Consider the following 18,984-nt stretch of genomic DNA (forward strand, 5'->3'; position numbering starts at 1 on the left):
AATATCCATGGCTCAAGTAACACAATTAAAAAGTTTTATGAGTGAATCGAAAAAACTGCAATAAATTCGAAACTTTTTTCTTTTTTTAGTAATTTTTCCTCTTCGATATCGCATAAAATTTCTCTGTCGATTCCTTCTAGTCGTGCCTCTTAGTCTGTTATTAATGTACTTATTCATCATATCATATTGTACCCTCTGTGTGGAGGACACGATCATCACCGCACGTGGGAGGAACAAGAACTTCACCTGCTGCGCTTGGCCTAGGCAGGACCACTTCATCCAGTGTTGGAATTTTTACTGGTGGAATCAAATAGAGAGATTTGATTAGGTGTCTGGCCTCGATGATTAACAACCTATTTAGAGCAATAAAAATAAATAATTAAAAATTATTATGTGGTTCACTTTTTCAAAAATTTATAATCCACAACATGTAACCAAAAAACTTTTGTGCTATCAAAGCCTTAAAGAGACAATCCTTTTCTAATTACGTGGCACCACGTGTCTTTCTTGCAAGTCTTTGCGTGGCAGATTACGCAAGCTCGCAACTTTCCGAAATCCCTTTTTCTCATTATTTAAATTTATATATGTTTTTAGTTATGAACTATAATTACATCCGACGATCCTTCTAATCTTCGACCAAGGCTTCCCTCCACAAATCTTTGGTCATGTTTTTCGCATATTAAATGTCAACGGCCCGTATATTTTGTTGCAGTCTTATAAAGTTTTGGCATGGAAAAAACTGCAAATGCAATATGTGCTAAGAATATCAGTGCGATGAGTGTGTGTGACAGAAATCAAGAAAAAAAAAAAAGAGACGGCCACAAGATTTTCACAACTTATGTCAAGAATTAAGACCCGCGATTATAATTAACGCGGCGTTAATTTCTCTTTTTCCAGTTGAGTTTTTGGTAATAACAGGATGATGTCTAATTGAATGCTGCTGATGCGAGTTTAGGGCAGAACGTGGTCTTCATCGGGGCTGCCTTAGTTTCTCTGCTACGTCGAACGCCAATCTTGTAGAGACTTCTCGTTGGGACGTTTCTAGCATGTGCTTAGGATTCATCTACTTAATCTTTGAGGTGCATTGGAGAGACGTGCCAAATGGAAGTTCCCCATGTCATCACACATCTTTAACCGACCAAAACTAACGTGCGAAAAAGGAGCAAGAAATAAAAAATTCATGCAAAAATTAGGAAAATAAATACGTAATAGACTTTAATTGTCATTGAGGAGTTACATGGATGATATTTTTTACACCCATATATTCTCTTAATTACATCATTAAACCAAAAGACTCGCAAAAAAGATGGAATTTGAAAACGTTTATCTTGAATTAAACTCCCTCAAACATAGATGTAACGCATTATTGCTAGCGGGACTCGCTCAAATAGATTTAGAAGACGAGGTCCACGGTCGAGACGCCTCCCAGTTCCTCAACCCAAGGGAGATCCACAGTAAGCTTGCCGTCCTCCGATGACCATCCGAACACGGCCCCAACGCCGTTCACCGTGCACTTCTTGGGAGCCCCGCTCGAGTACGCCAGGAACACACCCCCACCCTTAACCTTGACATTAGCCCCGAAATCATGGTACTCTAAATCTTGAATCGTGCCTCCACAATTGAACATGCTGGTGAGCCCAATGGGCGCGAATTTGGTGCTATTAGGTCCGAGGTGCATGATGGGCACGAAGCTGAAGATCTCGAAGCAAGATGGCTGGATGGTGATGCTGATCGGGCCGGACCTCGGGGTGGTCAGGATGAGCTCATCGGCTTGGCCGAGATAGACCGCGAATTCAGGGGCCGTGCCCATTTGGGTCGAGCCCTTGGTCTGGTCCCATTCGATGTCCGTGGTCTGGACCGATCCAGACATCGGCTTGTAGCACTCGGAGTGGCCCCTGATCCTCTGCTCCTTGGGGTCCCAACCGGCGCCTTGGCAATTGAATGCCCCGATCACACCACCATACTGCAACGAACCAAGCAGATGAACAACTTAGTCTCAAATCAAACAATCGCACGACATAATCATCGTAGGAAGTGGTAAGACTGCATGCATTGTAGTTACCTTATTGAAGTTCCAAATCTTCAAGATGGTCTCGCTGTCGAAGAGGGGGTTCCTGAAGAGGCAGTCCCTGGTGGGCAGGGCAAAGTGCTGGCACTTCGGGATGGTCCCGTCCGGGAACACGAGCTGCTTGATGAGCCTGAAGTCGTGGCCGCCCACTGAGTCACTCACGTAGACCGGCCCGCCGCAGATAGCCCGCGACCCCGCGTGGAACTTGGCGCACAGGTGGTCCGACTGGAACATGTCCCAGTCGGGCTGGATGATCTGGCCCATCCACATGCTGTTGTAGGCGCAGTGGATCATGTGCACGCCCTGCAGCCAGTACACTCCCATCGGGTCGCCGTTCGGGTCCTGGAACCAGAAATCGTCTCCTGCCGTGCGCCGATTAACCGGACTCATTAGCAAATTCAAACAAAGGCGTAGTTTAGTGAGCGATTTGGTTCTTTCTTCGCTTACCTACTCTTCCGATGGAGATCTGTCGAGTGCCCAGGAAGAAGAAGTCGTTGCATTGTTGCATACTGGAGATGAGCCCGCTTCCCTTGAAGTTCTTGGCGAGCGAATCGCTGATGCCCTTGTAATAGGCCTTTGCGAGCTCTACCCTGCCTCCATATTCCTCGCTAACGTACTCGAGAGTCTGCAATCTCGGGAGAGTTCGATTCACCAGTAAGTAAATTAACAAAGACAAAGCTACTCAAACATGTTCGTAGGATGTTTCTAACGAAGCAAATTCATGCACAAAGGATGCACAGGGAGATCGCTTACATGGATGACGTCCACCTTGACTCCAGTGATGCCGACACTAGCAAGGTAGGAGTGCATGGAGTCGTAGAAATCTCCTGCTTGGCTTGGGTCGACGAGCCCAATCCCGCCCTCGACGATCTTCACCACGGCTAGGTCGGTCATGGTCCCGTCGAGCCCCGGGGAGAGCTTGGTGGGGACGACCTTGGACTTCAGATGGGTGGACCCTGGTCGAACCCCGCCCCAGGCACCACATAGCGCGTGCCAAACATATATGTCGTCCAGGCCCTTGAACTTTTCCCTCAAGTCCGTAGTGAAGGCCTTGAACCCGTAATTCTCACTCTTGCCGGCACATTTCCTGCACCCTCCGGCGCCGTAATCCTCTCCGCTTTCCTCCCCTCCGAACAACTGATCAAGCTCTCTCTTGAGCTTCTCGATCTTCAACTCGAGCTCGGCCAGATCCTTGACCCCGGACTGGACTGCCTTGTCCCGGTCCTTCTCCGCGTGCTCGACCTCAATGGCCTTGGCGATCAGCATCTTGGGCTTCTTCGGGTCGAAGGAGGGCGCGCCGGGGCCGAGCATTGTCCCGGCCCGGTACTTCCTGAACTTCTCGCACTCGTCCAGCCTGTGGAGCCTGGCGGTCATCTGGGTCCCGCCGAGGACCAAGTTCTTGGCGTCCTCGTTCGGGTCCTGCCCGTCGTGGTTAATGCTTTGCCAGCCATCGTCGATTATGAGGAACCTCGGGGACACGCCTCCTTCGGCGAATTCCCGGACCCCGTGCCAGACCCCGGTCGGGTTCACGGTGAGGTAGAAGGCGTCCCACGTGCACCACCCGAATTTGTCCACGAGCGGTGGGACGGTCTTCTCCTCCAACAGCTTGAAGGTGTTGAGGTGCACCCTGATGGCGCCGTAGGCCTCCTTCATCACGTTGTACGGGTTGTCGGACACGTGGACGTACGCGATCGCCTCGAAGGACGAGGCGGTCGCCCGTGTGGACCCGCTCTCCGCGCAAATCGTGACGTGCCCGCCCCGCCCCGGGTGGAGGGCCGACCGGAAGGCCCCCTCGACGATCGGGACGATCACCACGTAGGACGAGGCCTCCGGGACGTTGAGGAGGACCCACTGGGTCTCCATCTGGAGGTCCGACCCGGACGACCCGACCCACATGGTCGACCACCACGTCTTGAACCGGAAGATGCTGAGGAACTCCCGGTCGGAGAACTTGCCGAGGGAGTTCACGAGCCGATCGGAGGGCTCGTCGTGGGCGAACCCGAGGAAGCAGCCGCGGCTGGCGGTGGAGTCCACGCGCAGGAGCAGGGGGAGGGGCGCGTCGGAGGAGCGGCGAGTGGAGGAGAAGTGGGTCAGCGAGACGTTGCTGGGGACTTCGCTGAGGATGTTGACTCCGTTGACTGAGAGCTTGCCCTCGGAGAGGTCGAAGTGATTCTGCTGGGCTTTGGCCCGAAGGACATTGGCGAGCGGCTTGGCTGGGTCGTTTGGTGGTGCCATTATCAGCAGATAATCAGAACGGACAACAATTCGACAAAATGGATAAACAGAACAAATCTACTAGAAGAGAGATGCAGGGCTAGCCAAAAAAACGACAGAGGTCAAGTGAATCTGCAAAAGAAGCAAGAGGAGGTTGGTATATATGCACAGAGTGTCACACTAGTTATGGGAAGTTTTCCTTCTCCTTTCCCGGAGGAAAGTTTAGTAGAGTTCGAGTGAAGATTAGGTTAATCTTTTGCAATATACAGAGGAAGAATTATGGAGATCAGTATGGTGGTGATACGCTTGACAAATATAGCAGAGATGTTCGAACAGAGGCAAGAAGAAGATGAGAAAATGGTAACTGCGAGGAGATTAAAGATTTGGTGTCTAAGAGAGAGTCTTCGACGATTGCATGGACTAATGCCGAGATCGAGGGCGAATATTTATAGAGATGGGAGGGGAGAAAATGGGGTTGGATAACGTGGAAAGACTCTCTAGACTTTCTTTTTTCCTTAAAAAGAATGAGGATACGGAATCAAGAAAAGGCCTATCAGGATTAGGATTTTGGGCGGCTGGATTGGATTGCGACTGGCTATCTTTGGTGGCTTTATGCTCTTCTTCCTTTCTCTCTGTAGTTCTCAGAGAGGAACAATTCGAATGAAAACAAAAAACCCAGCTTCTCCCTCTCCCTCTCCCTCCTTCCCTCTCTCTCTCTCTCTCTCTTCCATGGACAGGGGACACTGACGCACCGGAGAAGAAGATGGCGTCTTCTGCTCCGGAAATTGCACGCCGTAAGATTTGGAAGGAGATGAGCCAGAAAGAACCGCACCCACGTATCGATTTTTCACACGCACGTCGCTGTCTTGTGTCATTGTTCTCTTCCCCCTATCTTAAGTTTCAGTTGCAGGGTAGAATTTTCTGGATGGTGCTCTGTTCTGCACGTTGGTGTCCAAGAAGCTGATGTGAACCGGACACGCAGAGAAGGGCATCCACTGGAAACTTCCGAAAGTGAGACTAGACCAGACCATGCATGCAGCGAAACTAGATTTGACCAAATTCTGTTAAAAGAAAAAAAAAAAATTGGATCTTCTCTTGGGTTGTTGGCGGTTCTACGTCAGGGTTTTAGTATTTGGCGCTCTGGGTTTGCGACGTGTTAAAATTCCAAGGTTGACAAAGCAGCTAAGTACGTATACTTGAACTAGACCACTGTGTTTTTTTTTTTTTGTTTTTATACAAAAACTAGACCTCTGTATTCGACCCAAAAATAGTGTGTGAAGCACATATCTACGACGCGAAAAAGTTCCGATGATTCATTTTAGGCGCGAGACGCTACTATACGATCCTATCCGGCAGTAATTAATCGAAGATGACATGGAAACTACACCTTCCCCATCATAAACCCTCTATATTGAGAAAAAATATTTTTCTTCCTTTTATCTCGTAGAATACCCTTGAATTTTACGTATCAGATTTCGGACGAAATCCCCTATTTCCTACTTAAATCTTTCAATTGCCAGATTTTTACATGTAGGCGGACACGTGGTCAATGTCACCGATGTCTTAGTAAAGAAGGCAATCTTCAAAATGTTTTTAGATGGCTTTTTGTGAAAATTTCGAAATTGGATTTGTAAATTTGTAGCCATTTTTTTCGAAAGTATGTTTCCTTATTTTCCTCACTTTCTTCTTTGCAAACACGTGTATTTTTTCTTCATTGGTAATACAAAACAACATGAGAACACTTATGTTTCCGTGTGCATCACGAAAACACCCGAGTGTGGTAACTCAAAATCAGGAAAAAGTGTCAAAAAAGTCTTCAACTTATTGTATTAGTGTCAATTCAATCCTAAATTTTTTGTGTGTACCAATTTAGTCTTAAACCTTTTGTATTTGTGCTAATTAAGTCCTAAACTTTTTATTAGTGCCAATTCAGTTCTAAACATTTTACAATAGTGTCAATTTAGTCCTAAAAATTTTGCATTTATTCCAATTGAGTCAATTGGGCCAATTTTGATTGGAAATCACCGGCATGGACGTAAATTATCCTACGTGACACGGTTAGTGCTAACGTGGATTTTTTAAATATTTTTTGATATTTTAAATAATTTTTAAAAATAATTTTGAAAAAAACAAAAAAATGCTTAAAAACTTATTTAAAATATTAAAATAACATTAAAAAGTATCCAAGTTAGCAATAGCCGTGCCATGTAGGACAATCGACGTCCACGTCCGCGATTTTCAATCAAAATTGGCCGGATTAACTCAATTGGTATAAATATAAAAGATTTAGAACTGAATTGGCAACAATACAAAAGGTTTAGGACTAAATTAGCAAAAATAAAAGGTTTAAGACTTAATTGGCACAAATGCAAAAGTTTAGGACTAAATTGACACCAAAAAAAGGTTTAGGACTTAATTGGCACTAATGCAATAAGTTTAGGATTTTTTTGACACTTTTCCCCTCAAAATCACAAAAGGTAAAAACTATCCGTAAAAACATCAAAGTAACTCCGAAGTTACTGTGCTTTTAAACGAAATACGTATTTTAGCAAAAGTAGGACCAATTTGCAATACATGTCGAACTCTCCCAACGTACTTTATTGAGTCCTTTTCCTTTTATTCGCCCCATATTTTTTTTTTTCCAAACCCACCTCAAACATTTATATTCTACACGTATGGTATAAATTCTTGGACCCAAAGAATAGACACAACGGACAAATTTCACGATAATCGATGCGTCTCTCTTAAAGCTGCAGCGACTAGTGACTACATCGCTTGACAATAGAATCTATATGCTCTTTATATGCACGTGGGTCTCTCTTCACTTATCAATTTAAACTTTTGAATTGGATTTTTCATTGTACCGCATCGATCCAATGCAAAACCTTGTATTAGTCTATTAGACCTCGATCGAAATAACATTTCTTGTATGTATTACCATTTTATGATAATGTCCGAACCAGCTTAGCCAACCCTCTCATACTATTCTTTTATACCCTTTCTCTAGGCATAACCATATGATAAATAATTAATACCGAAATTATTTATTTGTAGTTTAGTCGCACTTGTTACAAAGAGGGTATTCTACCGCCGATCAATGGTATAGGCCTTGTAATGTTGATGCGCTATATTATTGTGTCTACCAAAGCGCACGCGCAAAAAAAAAAAAAAAAAACCGCAAGCTCTTGTTGTCTTTGAAAAAATTATCCAAAAGTCATAAATCTATTCTACAGCGTCCAATCCAACCCTCAACTTTTTCAATGTGATCAATTTAGCCCTAAATCTTTTGACGATTTCTTAATGTAATCCATCCAAATTAATGTTGATTAGAAAATGCTAATGTGACGATTCAATCAGCACTCGCCATCTTACATGGCACGTGTGGGGCTTCACGTGAGCCATTTTTGTAATACATATAGTTTTAAATCTTTTTTCTTTTTTCTTTCCATTTCTTTCTTTATTTTATTTTTCCCTCCTATTCCACTTTTAATCTTCTTCCTCCGCCGGTCGCCGGGCCTCGGCAATGGGCGGGGCCGAGGCGCGATGCATTTTCTTTTCAAAAGTTGCAATTCTTTGGATCTGCCTTTGCTCCATTTATTCCGTATAAAATTGATTGACGAGTCTGGACTACGGACGCATCTTTATCTTCTTCTTTTTTGTTGAAATGCGTAAAATATTCTCATCTCCCAAATTCGGTGGATACAATAATGTCCGTGAATATTCTTCAAATAGAAAGAAGAAGCAAACTTCTTTTGTGTTTTTTTTTTTTTAAGGCAGCCAAGTTTTTTGTTCGATGGAATAAAGCATGTCACCTTTTATTATGACCCAATTGAAAAGTAAAACGTGCAAATAAGAAGGTATAAAGTAGAGAAAGAGGTATTTTCCTTATCCTTCAATTGAATTTACATATACGACCTTAGCTCCTCTCTCTTTTCCTCCGTAGTTCTATAGCATGCACCGTGTTGAAATGGACAGGATATGGTAGAGCCGTCAAATGGGTTGATCGGGTTGAAAATAATCATACCCATATTGACGCATTTAATCCGTTTTGGTCAATTTTTATGTAACACAAATATAGCAACCTATACCCGATCGATCCGGCCCATATTGCTAAAGCACTTCAATATTAAATCCAGTTTAGAGAAAAAAAAATTCTTATAAATTCGTGAAAAATATATATTGCTAAAACACTGTAGACAATTTTAATCATTTTTCAAAAAGATTCTCATTTTTTTTTTTTTTGTTTCTTTCTTTTCTTTTTTTCTTCTACATCCGGCGGCCAGAGACGGTGGTGACCGGCAACCCTTGCCAAATTATGTAGAAAAAAAAAGCAAAAGAAAGAAAAAATTTAAAAAATATAAAATTGACTATGAAAAATGAGAAAATTAGAAGAATTAAAAACAAAAGACTTCTTTATGACTCACTTAAATTTTTTAGATAATTAACACATTCATGATCCATTTACAACTCTTTTAAGAACCTTTTAACTTATGAACTAACCCATTTTTAATCTACTTAAACTTGTTTTTAAAAATTTATGGCAATCCATTTATGACCCACATCTTTAAATATGAATTCTAAACTCATTTTGCCATCAGTAGTGCGTGGCTAGCAATTTTAAGGGAATATATTTTTTATATGCAAACTAAACTGAGGGTAATCTATTCCACGTGATTATGTCCACATCCTATTCAAGGAAGGCAGCTGTCTCAAGACTATAATGTTATATAAGGCACGTAATATGTATATGGAAATTTAAGTTGGTTGAAAAATTATGTAACTTTACCAAGACCTTCCATTCGAAACTCGATGCACGTCTTGATACACATGTGTCTCGATATGGAGTGTGGATCCGTATAATGACCATATCTCTTTTTTACGCAAATAAAGAACTCGAAGAAGGATTATGTCCTCAAATTTTTACCCTTGAACTCGTGGAGAACAGTTGGTGAATCCCAATCCTATAATATTTAATGAGGGATGAAATCGTAATGCAAAAGTAAACTAATTTCTTATGCTTCAAATCTTCCTGCGTAGTGTTACTTGTTAATAAGGAAATGTTTTCGCTTTCAATGCACGGATTACATATAATACGAGAAAGGTATATTGAAAGCAATAACTTTTCTTTAAATGAGATGTTTATGCGAGATTTTTTTAATCAAATCATATTCATCAAGGCTCTGACACTAATCATTCATATATATATATTGTATTTGGTAAGTTTAAAAAAAATTCAAAACATAAAATCAGACCAAATCCTTGAACATTATTTCCCCCTTTCAATTAAGGACAGTGCAGTAAAATTCGGCCAAATAAAAAAGAGTAGCGAAGCTGCCTCGAGGACCAGATGGACTGAAGTTCACCGACAGTGATGTCACTTTGTCAATGCTGAACAGTCGACACGTTCTTGTTTTAGGCTGCGGTTTACCTTTGTCTTTTCAACTGAAAAAACGGTTAAGTCGGTAGTTGGTGGCGGTTGTAGAGCAGAGGTTACAGGTGCAGGTGCAACGCGTCTTAAGCTTTTGATTTCTATTGGGCCGACCAGAGAGATTTTTTTGTCGCATAATCGCCCCGCAAAGTTCAACCGTCTTAACGAGATGACGCGTGTCGCGCAGAGATGATTTCTTTCTTTCTTTCTGTCTTTTTTTTTTTTTTTAAAGGATTTGTGGCCTTCTCATTTTAGGAGTCCGTCTGTCACGACAACAGCCGTTGGATGAATTTCTCCCCTCCCTGGCGTTTTTGCATTACTGTTATTCTCATCGGGAAAAGTCTCCTTTCGTTACTTCAAGCAAACGTGCATTACAAGATACTTGGGCCTCCGAACAAATAAGTCCCCCAAGAACTGAAGGAGGATTAGTAGCCTAATTACAAAGGAGATTTTTCCTTCCGTGAACACCGGTAATTTAGTCCGCCACTTGGTTTGCTTCTCTTCCGCAATGGGCTATTTGAAATCGCTTAAAACGGCCCATTAAGTTCTTGCATTCGGTGATACACGGGGCCACTGCCCACGAGCACAGTTCATGATCTTTGAGTACTCTTATTACGCTTTGACAGTCTGGCCCCAAAGTGAGAGACGGATCGGATCGCGCTTCAAAGAAACAAAGTGCTTCCAGACAAGTAAAGGTTTCAATCTGCTCAACGGAACCTGCTCGGACTTCCTTCACGAAACCACCCACCACTCTGCCAGCTTACTCTCTTCATATCTAGGGGACACTTGCCACGGTCTGTCTATCCATTAGAGACCCATCCACGTTGATCTGAAAATTTAAATTAGTTACTCCACTTTAGTGCAAATTTCCCTCACGACTAAACTTTTTTCTTTTTAAGTAATGCAAAGAAATGCACACGACAAAATTCGTTGGGTCCTTTGGTACCATCATTGATCATCACTAACATTCTGATGTGAGACTCGATGACCGTACTATAGGCACGGCGCTCGAAGCATGACTAATCTTTGATCTTTGCTATTGATATCAAACAGACCGACTTCTAAATGTGAAGAGAGAGAGAGAGAGAGTAATTTGTACTCTTAAGATCGGATCATATTATAAGATCACCGTACTTACCATATCATTGGAAGTTAGAAAGTATGTCATGATATCATTGTAGATACCAAATGAGTTATATTAGAGCCCAATTAGTAGTTTAAGTAGCAACTTTACTAAATTCAAAGAGACTTGTGAGTTTGCCAAACGAAAAGCAAAAATAAGTTTATATAGACGCAGACCAACTCCCAATTGGACCCCTTCAAAGATAAAATTAGCATAGCCTCAATAGAGTAACAATTAAACTTAAAGCCTAGAGCCAAAATCATCTTCACATGATGTCTCAGCCTAGTCCGAGCGGTTTCAAGGAATTATTATTCGTGTCCTAGTTCTAAATCGTTGAAGGCTAAGTCCGAGATCTCGCGATCGCAGACCCTCAATAGAATAACAATTAAACTTAAAACCTAGAGCCAAAATCATCTTCACATGATGTCTCGGCCTAGTCCGAGCGGTTTCAAGGAATTGTTATTCGTGTCCTAGTTCTAAATCGTTGAAGGCTAAGTCTGAGATCTCGCGATCGCAAAAATCAAAGATCAAAATGAAGCATCTTCTCTAAGCCAAATTCATGTTTATGCATCTCTTCTCATTCTCTAACTAAATCCAAGATAAATTGAGAAAACGTTTCGACATGATTCCATATGCTTGAGATTTCAACGCAATCGAAACTGTTTAATGATTTTCAGGTTAGTAAAAAGTTCTGCAATTTCGAGATTTGAATTTAGGCTTTATCTCTCACTTCTAACCATTTCGACAAGAGATTGGTAGGATCGTGAAATTTAAGATTTTAAATAATCAAATCCAACTTGGGAAGCCAACTTTAGCGACACCAACCATTGAAGTAGGAGAGGAGGAGAATGTGGATAATCGCTTGCTAGGAAAGACTTCATTAATCTCTTTTTATTCCGATACGTCGTTACAACACGGGAAGCAACTATGAGGATGAATGAAATGGCTATGCAGTCGCAATCCTACACCGTTCACAGTAATAAAGACAACATATTTGAGAGAGAGGCCGACTCAAAAGCCGCCTTCTTCACCTTTCCTAGGCCCGACGTGTTTTTTGCTTCCGATTCCTCCGCCAACACCCCCGCCGACGCCTGCACCTACGCCACCTCCAACGCCTGCGCCTACACCACCTCCTGCCGCAACACCGCCTCCCACTCCCGCTCCTGCTCCAGCACCACCTCCGGCACCGGCACCGGCACCAACACCCCCACCCACACCACCTCCCGCTCCAACACCTGCTCCAGCACCTGCACCACCTCCAACACCAGCTCCTCCGCCGCCGCCACCTCCTCCTCCACCTCGTCCCGCTCCACCTCCGGCACCACCACCTGCTCCTCCTCCGATACCTCCACCAACACCACCTCCCGCTCCTACACCTGCACCAGCACCGCCACCACCTCCGGCACCTACTCCACCACCGGCTCCTCCTCCAGCACCAGCACCTACCCCTCCTCCAGCACCAACACCACCACCTCCTCCGCCTCTGCCTCCACCTCCACCTCCACCGCCTCCAGCTCCACCACCAGCCCCACCCCCGACACCCCCACCTACACCCGCGCCTCCCGCACCCACACCGCCTCCAGCACCTCCTCCTACTCCACCTCCAGCACCCCCACCTCCGCCAACCCCAACACCACCTCCCGCACCACTACCTCCGCCGGCTCCAGCACCACCGCCTGCCCCACCTCCAGCGCCTCCACCAACTCCACCCCCAACACCACCCCCTACACCAACACTAGCCCCACCACCACCTCCTATACCAGCACCTCCACCCCCTCCGACACGTCCACCTGCTCCGCCCCCAACACCCCCTCCCACACCACCACCTGCTCCGCTGCCACCTCCACCTCTACCGCCACCACCGCCTGCACTGCCACCCCCTCCAACACCTCCTCCACCTCCAGCAGCACCACCAATACCTCCTCCAGCACCTCCACCTACTCCAACACCGACACTACCTCCGGCGCCACCTCCAACACCTCCACCAACTCCGCCTCCGGCTCCACCTCCTACACCACCACCTGCTCCTCCTCCAGCACCCCCACCTCCGCCAACCCCAACACCACCTCCCGCACCACCACCACCACCTCCTGCACCTCTACCTCCTCCGGCTCCAGCACCACCGCCTGCCCCACCTCCAGTGCCTCCACCAACTCCACCCCCTACACCTACACCAACACTAGCCCCACCACCACCACCACCTCCTACACCAGCACCTCCACCCCCTCCAACACCTCCACCTGCTCCGCCCCCGCCCCCAACACCCCCTCCCACACCACCACCTGCTCCGCCGCCACCTCCACCTCTACCGCCACCGCCACCTGCACCGCCACCCCCTCCAACACCTCCTCCACCTCCACCTCCACCTCCAGCACCACCACCAATACCTCCTCCAGCACCTCCACCTACTCCAACACCGACACTACCTCCGGCGCCACCTCCTACACCAGCACCTCCACCCCCTCCCGCACCTCCACCTGCTCCGCCCCCAACACCCCCTCCCACACCACCACCTGCTCCGCCGCCACCGCCACCTGCACCGCCACCCCCTCCAACACCTCCTCCACCTCCAGCACCACCACCAATACCTCCTCCAGCACCTCCACCTACTCCAACACCGACACTACCCCCAGCGCCACCTCCAACACCTCCACCAACTCCGCCTCGGGCTCCACCTCCTACACCACCACCTGCTCCTCCGCCTGCAGCAGCAGCACCACCTCCGCCACCACCAGCTCCTACTCCAACACCACCACCCCCACCGTAGCAGCTAGTTGTGCTGCTGACCTTGTGAACTTGCCCATCTTTTTGGCTCACGCAAACCCGAACATCTCCTTGTCCTCTACTCTTCTCCACGGCAATGGCCTTGCTTTCAAGACGCCTCGCTTCTGTCAAACACACAAAAACCACTCCGATCAACAATGTGGCAACAATAGCTCTCGCAACTTTAACTAAGAGCTTCCCCATGATCTCTCTTTTATTCACGCCAAGGCTTGGAAGACTGTATACTCTCGACTCACGTAACGCTTGTTTAGATTGCATGCAACTGCAATGCATATCGGCTGGCTATATATAGGGAACGATTCCAAGGAAATTCAAGTCTAGTGGTCATGACGCGAAACCACTAAGTTCTTGGTGGCTTTATGTGGCATGAAAACTCATCACCATGCTTTGACATGCGTCACAATTATAGCAACCCGTCATTCGCATAAAAAACCCTCATGATCGCTCTTTCCCATTGAGTTCATTTTCGTGAAAAAAACAATACACGTGTCAGCTCAAGAAATAAGTCTTAACTCATTGTGGTTGAGGTAAGATGACTGATGAACTTTCGCAGATAATCTCGACCTCGCTCTTCAAATTTCTGACACCGACTGTGCTCAGTGGGTTATAATACGTGCCAAGGTTGATGTTGAGTGCTGGAAAAAGTTAAAGTTGCCACAAATGGAGAATTGAAGTCGGATTCAAATTCACCGAGTACATGCAAGCTGCTCGCAAGAGGTTCGAAAGGACGGCGCAATTCGCTTGCAGCTTTCTTTTTTGGGGAAAAGGAGCGATGGACAACTCTGCATAATTATATATTCCTGGTCAGTGCATTTGCGTTCTTATTTCTGGAAAAGCAAACTTCCAGTTAAGTTTTTCTCTCTAAGTTGGTGGCATTAGACACACGTGGAGCCATGCATGCATGGTAAGTCCAGCTTAAAGATGTAAACTAGCTTTGATATGGTGATCTGTGATGATGAGTCAAATTTGAGTAACGTACGTAAATCCCTGGTGGAGATTGCTATCTCCCCCACTATGGTCGAGATCATCGCCATAAGTTTATACACGTATAGAGCTTTGAGATCCCCACTATACTTGGTTTCAGGGCATGAAGAGTTATGTGGATTCTTACAGCTAACCCTACACCCACTAAGCAAAGGTGGTGAGGTTTTGCTGTACTGGGAAACTGTTTGTCGATCTATTTTAAGCCCACTACAAACTACAGCTAATCCCACTTTTTGACTTTTGCACGCGACGCGGCCATGAGAAATTTCTGGTCGCCACTAGCATCACTGTTCAAGAATCAAGAGACGTGAGTGACAGGCCAAGTCCTTTCGCAGAAGAAAGAAAGTTGAAGGAATCGGAACGATTAACATCGCAAATTTTACTTAACCAAAGAGAAATATCTTTCCCATGCTGTTATTGAGAAGTTGGACAACAAGCTCTTTTAAATTTCTACTATTTCATAAACCTGTTGTCAGTAGTACTGAAGAGTGAATGAATCGAGAGGAACTATGCGTGACAAGGTTTTCCAAATAGTGCTTTAGTATCTTTACAAAATAAAATGTCAACAAAAAGTAAACGCATTGAAATAATTGTAGATATGGAGACGAGAGAGAGAGAGAGAGAGAGAGAGAGAGAGAGAGAGAGAGAGAGAGAGAGAGAGAGAGAGAGAGAGAGAACCCATAAATATGTATGAAGAAAGGCAAAGGAAAATGAAGAAATGATCATTATGTATGGCGTATGGAATAATGTCATCAATGGAATGAAGAAAATCCAAGACGAAAGCTCGAGCTAGTAGATATTATTTTGATGGAGCCTTACCTAATGCACACGAATGGGGTGAATTGAGTGCATCTATAGAGATTTGTCGAGGCAAAATGTTTTGATATCCATGATATAAATTTATTTTCTTCTTTAATATATACCGCGCAGGACACGGGTAGCAGAGCTAGCTAGTAGTTATTTGAGTTAATACGATGAAAAACCCCAAACTAGTACACATGTGATCAATTTACATCAAACCGGTACATTTGTGACAAATTTACTCTCTGTTGTCACAAATGTATTATTTTGAGATTTTTTGTGATATTAATCCAGTTTAACCGAAACTAACGGAGGGTAAATTTGTCACAAGTGTACCAATTTAGAGTTTTTTTGTGGTTGAAAAAAATAATTTTGGGTAAATTTGTCACGGATGTACCAGTTTAAAGTTTTTTTATGGTAAACAAAATAGATTGAGATAAATTTATCACGGATGTACCAGTTTGAGATTTTTCGTGATAAAAAAAAATAATTTTGTTTAAATTTGCCACGGGTGTATCAATTTGGAGTTTTTAGCGGTATTAACCCTAGTTATTTAGGGTCTTAAAGCTCAAGTCCATAGACAATGGGAGCGAAACAACTTGTTACTTAGATCATATGTAATCATTATTTTCCATTTTTTTTTCTCTTTTTGAAAGCAGTAGGTCCTGAGTTTGCGGTTCCGAGACCATCGATCACACGTCAGAATGTGGCTCGAATATTACATTAAAAACCAACTCATACGTCAGCAAGTGGCTCTAATACTATTAACAAGAATGGTTTAAGAGTCTACTACAAAATAATTATTACCCATATCATGGTAGTTAGGAACTTTTATTCCGATTTTCGGTAAAGTTTAAGGTTAAATATACTATCGATTTGTCTTATAATACGGGAAGATTAATAACTTCTGCGCCAATGATGTATTTTTCCTTTCGGATGGTAAGCCTCGCTTTTCTCTGTCGCATTGCTAATAAATCACCAATTGATTACCGGTAACATATGCAAAACCTAGGCATGACAACAACAAAAAAGAAGGTATATAAAACCTAGTAGCGGCCCTCGCTCGAGCCTCGCTTAAGTCCATATCTAAACCTTGAAATCGAGTGCGCAATCGTCCTCTAAAAAGATGAGTTTGTTAGAGCGCGACCTGGAAGTCTCCAACCCGCCCTTTCGGAGTACAGGCATGGCGTTTTAAGTGATGCGTGCGTCATGCCCCCCGCATCATTAAGCTTGTTCAAGTAGCTTTTCCGGCCGAGTAAGACAATGAATGGAAACCATGAAATTATGTCTGACTTGACTCATGCTCGAGCGATAGATCAATCGATATGAAAGCACGAACAGTCCTTATGTTTGCATTCCCATTTTGAGAATCAGAGCGACAATTCTAAGATTGAGATACGCTTCAAGTCAAAATTGTGCGTTGCACAGGAAATTAGGATTTTAGGTCCCATCCATTTCTAGTTTATTTCATGACAGATTTGAATTGCAATTTTTTTTAATAACCCAAAATGACGAGTGTAGATGAATTATTTAGAGGTTCGTTGAACGTCTCGTAGATGTCATTTAATTTGTACAAATGACCTTAATCCAGAGCGATTCATGCACAACCGGTGGAATTTGAATATGTGACATTCGATTCTTAAGCTGAAAATCTCCCAATGCCCCATCTGATTGCGCCAACCCAAGGGTTATTTTACACAAGTTGCATAGCATTCCAAGCTTTATGGATAAAATACGTGAAGAGGGAGGTGCACAATCGTTTAATTACTAACAAAATCAATATATAACCTTTTTATTTCGTTACACTTTATATTACATGAAAGTAAAGATCAAATCATACGATTGAAGGTCTGATAGTCTAGAGACGCAACCGCATTTATACATTATTATTTGACTATAACATACAAGCACCAAAGAAATTTATTTTAAGGGTGGCATTTAGAAACATTCTCTCTTCCTCTTTCACGCAAGTCATTTCCATTATTCCCAATTATTCCACCCACGCCCCTGCCTCCACGCCAATGACATCACGGTGGACCTCTCCCTCCTCTACCACCGCCTCTACCTCCCCCACCTCTTCCACCGCCTCCACCACCGCCTCCACCTCCACCTCTACCTCCACCACCGCCTCCACCTATCCCACCACCAATACCTCCACCAATTCCTCCTCCAATACCTCCCCCTACTCCACCTCCGACGCCGCCGCCAATCCCGCCTCCCGCTCCGACGCCTCCACTTCCTCTTCCACCACCTCCTCCAGAACCTCCACCTCTACCACCACCACCACCTCCTCCTCCTCCTCCTCCTCCTCCTCCTACACCACCACCAACACCTCCGCCTACACCACCGCCAATGCCGCCTCCAATACCTCCTCCAACGCCACCTCCGACTCCACCACCAACTCCACCTCCTGCACCACCACCTTTACCACCTCCGCTGCCGCCAGCACCTCCACCTTTTCCGCTGCCACCACCTCCTCCAGCACCTCCACCTACGCCGCCTCCAACGCCACCTCCAACACCTCCTCCAACGCCACCACCAATTCCCCCTCCTGCACCACCACCTCCACTTCCTCCACCACCACCTTTACCACCTCCACCGCCACCTCCTCCAGTACCTCCACCTTTACCGCTGCCGCCACCTTTACCACCTCCACCACCACCTCCTCCAGCACCTCCTCCAACACCGCCACCAATTCCCCCTCCTGCACCACCACCTCCACTTCCTCCACCACCACCTTTACCACCTCCACCGCCGCCTCCTCCAGCACCTCCACCTTTACCGCTGCCGCCACCTTTACCACCTCCACCACCACCTCCTCCAGCACCTCCACCTACGCCGCCACCAATGCCACCTCCAACACCTCCTCCAACGCCGCCACCAATTCCCCCTCCTGCACCACCACCTCCACTTCCTCCACCACCACCTCCTCCACCTACACCTCCACCTACACCTCCTCCAACGCCACCTCCAATACCTCCACCAGCTCCTCCTCCTTTACCGCCTCCACCTCCTGCACCGCCACCTCCACCCCCACCTTTACCTGCACCACCACCTCCACCTACCCCACCTCTGGCGCCCCCGCCAACACCTCCGCCGCCGCCGCCAGCACCACCTCCAGCACCACCACCAATACCTCCACCAACTCCACCTCCTACACCGCCTCCACCACCAAACCCACCGCCACCTCCCCCTTTACCTCGCCCTCCTCCGCCACCACCATAGCAACCGGCTGTGCTACTACCCTTACGAACTTGCCCACCTTCCAAGGCGTCACATACTACCACATCCCCTTGCCTGCGATTCTTCCCCACGACAATGGCTTCTTTTTCAAGGCGTCTCGCTTCCGTCACGCACGCAACCACCACAGCGATCAACAACGTGACAGCGGCGACTCTCACAACATCACCTGCGAACTTCCCCATAATTGACCCACAAAGACTAGACAACAGAATCGGACAATTTAAAACGTTATGCTTTTGCTTGGATGGCATGCTGATACTTGCAAGTAACTCGGTATTTATAGGGGACGATGCCAGAGAAAATTGAGTACAATCATGACGTAACGCCACCATTCTCTCA

At 45.5% G+C, this 18,984-nt stretch overlaps 3 protein-coding genes across 5 annotated transcripts; 1 reads left to right on the plus strand and 2 right to left on the minus strand.

The window, feature by feature from the left end:
- Nucleotides 1-1,189: 1,189 nt before the first annotated feature.
- On the minus strand, nucleotides 1,190-15,238 carry LOC115754575 (stachyose synthase-like). 3 transcript variants are annotated; one of them, XM_048281288.1, is made up of 5 exons: nucleotides 15,208-15,238; nucleotides 2,822-4,672; nucleotides 2,516-2,693; nucleotides 2,063-2,430; nucleotides 1,190-1,963 (listed from the first exon to the last, which is right to left on the minus strand). In XM_048281288.1, the coding sequence occupies exons 2-5, from the start codon at nucleotides 4,301-4,303 to the stop codon at nucleotides 1,394-1,396; spliced, it is 2,598 nt and encodes an 865-aa protein (XP_048137245.1). In that variant the 5' UTR covers nucleotides 4,304-4,672; nucleotides 15,208-15,238; the 3' UTR covers nucleotides 1,190-1,393. The 3 variants fall into 3 exon arrangements, with proteins under 3 accessions (XP_048137245.1, XP_030549492.1, XP_030549491.1); XM_030693632.2 differs by lacking the exon at nucleotides 15,208-15,238 and having other exon boundaries at nucleotides 1,190-1,294; nucleotides 1,350-1,963; nucleotides 2,822-4,735; XM_030693631.2 differs by lacking the exon at nucleotides 15,208-15,238 and having other exon boundaries at nucleotides 1,190-1,284; nucleotides 1,345-1,963; nucleotides 2,822-4,734.
- LOC125314739 (basic proline-rich protein-like) lies at nucleotides 11,771-13,600 on the plus strand. The gene has a single exon (XM_048277701.1). It carries the CDS (start codon nucleotides 11,771-11,773, stop codon nucleotides 13,598-13,600), a length of 1,830 nt encoding a protein of 609 aa, XP_048133658.1.
- A 2,154-nt stretch (nucleotides 15,239-17,392) lies between the features above and the next one.
- LOC115732331 (glycine-rich cell wall structural protein) lies at nucleotides 17,393-18,827 on the minus strand. The gene is made up of 2 exons (XM_030662968.2): nucleotides 17,721-18,827; nucleotides 17,393-17,536 (listed from the first exon to the last, which is right to left on the minus strand). The coding sequence occupies exons 1-2, from the start codon at nucleotides 18,825-18,827 to the stop codon at nucleotides 17,393-17,395; spliced, it is 1,251 nt and encodes a 416-aa protein (XP_030518828.2).
- Between the last annotated feature and the right edge of the window lie 157 nt (nucleotides 18,828-18,984).

The sequence above is a fragment of the Rhodamnia argentea genome, chromosome 1, assembly GCF_020921035.1.
Source record: "Rhodamnia argentea isolate NSW1041297 chromosome 1, ASM2092103v1, whole genome shotgun sequence".
Classification (NCBI taxonomy): domain Eukaryota; kingdom Viridiplantae; phylum Streptophyta; class Magnoliopsida; order Myrtales; family Myrtaceae; genus Rhodamnia; species Rhodamnia argentea.

Excerpts from the sequence above, each read along its gene's own strand:
- LOC115754575 (XM_048281288.1), bottom strand. The coding sequence starts at position 4,303 with ATGGCACCACCAAACGACCCAGCCAAGCCGCTCGCCAATGTCCTTCGG. Across the intron at positions 2,431-2,515 it reads GATCTCCATCGGAAGAGTAG|GAGACGATTTCTGGTTCCAG; the intron begins GTAAGCGAAGAA and ends GGCGCACGGCAG. Across the intron at positions 1,964-2,062 it reads AGATTTGGAACTTCAATAAG|TATGGTGGTGTGATCGGGGC; the intron begins GTAACTACAATG and ends GGTTCGTTGCAG.
- LOC125314739 (XM_048277701.1), top strand. The coding sequence starts at position 11,771 with ATGAAATGGCTATGCAGTCGCAATCCTACACCGTTCACAGTAATAAAG.
- LOC115732331 (XM_030662968.2), bottom strand. The coding sequence starts at position 18,827 with ATGGGGAAGTTCGCAGGTGATGTTGTGAGAGTCGCCGCTGTCACGTTG. Across the intron at positions 17,537-17,720 it reads GCGGAGGTGTTGGTGGTGGT|GTGGAGGCGGTGGTGGAGGT; the intron begins GTAGGAGGAGGA and ends GTGGTGGGATAG.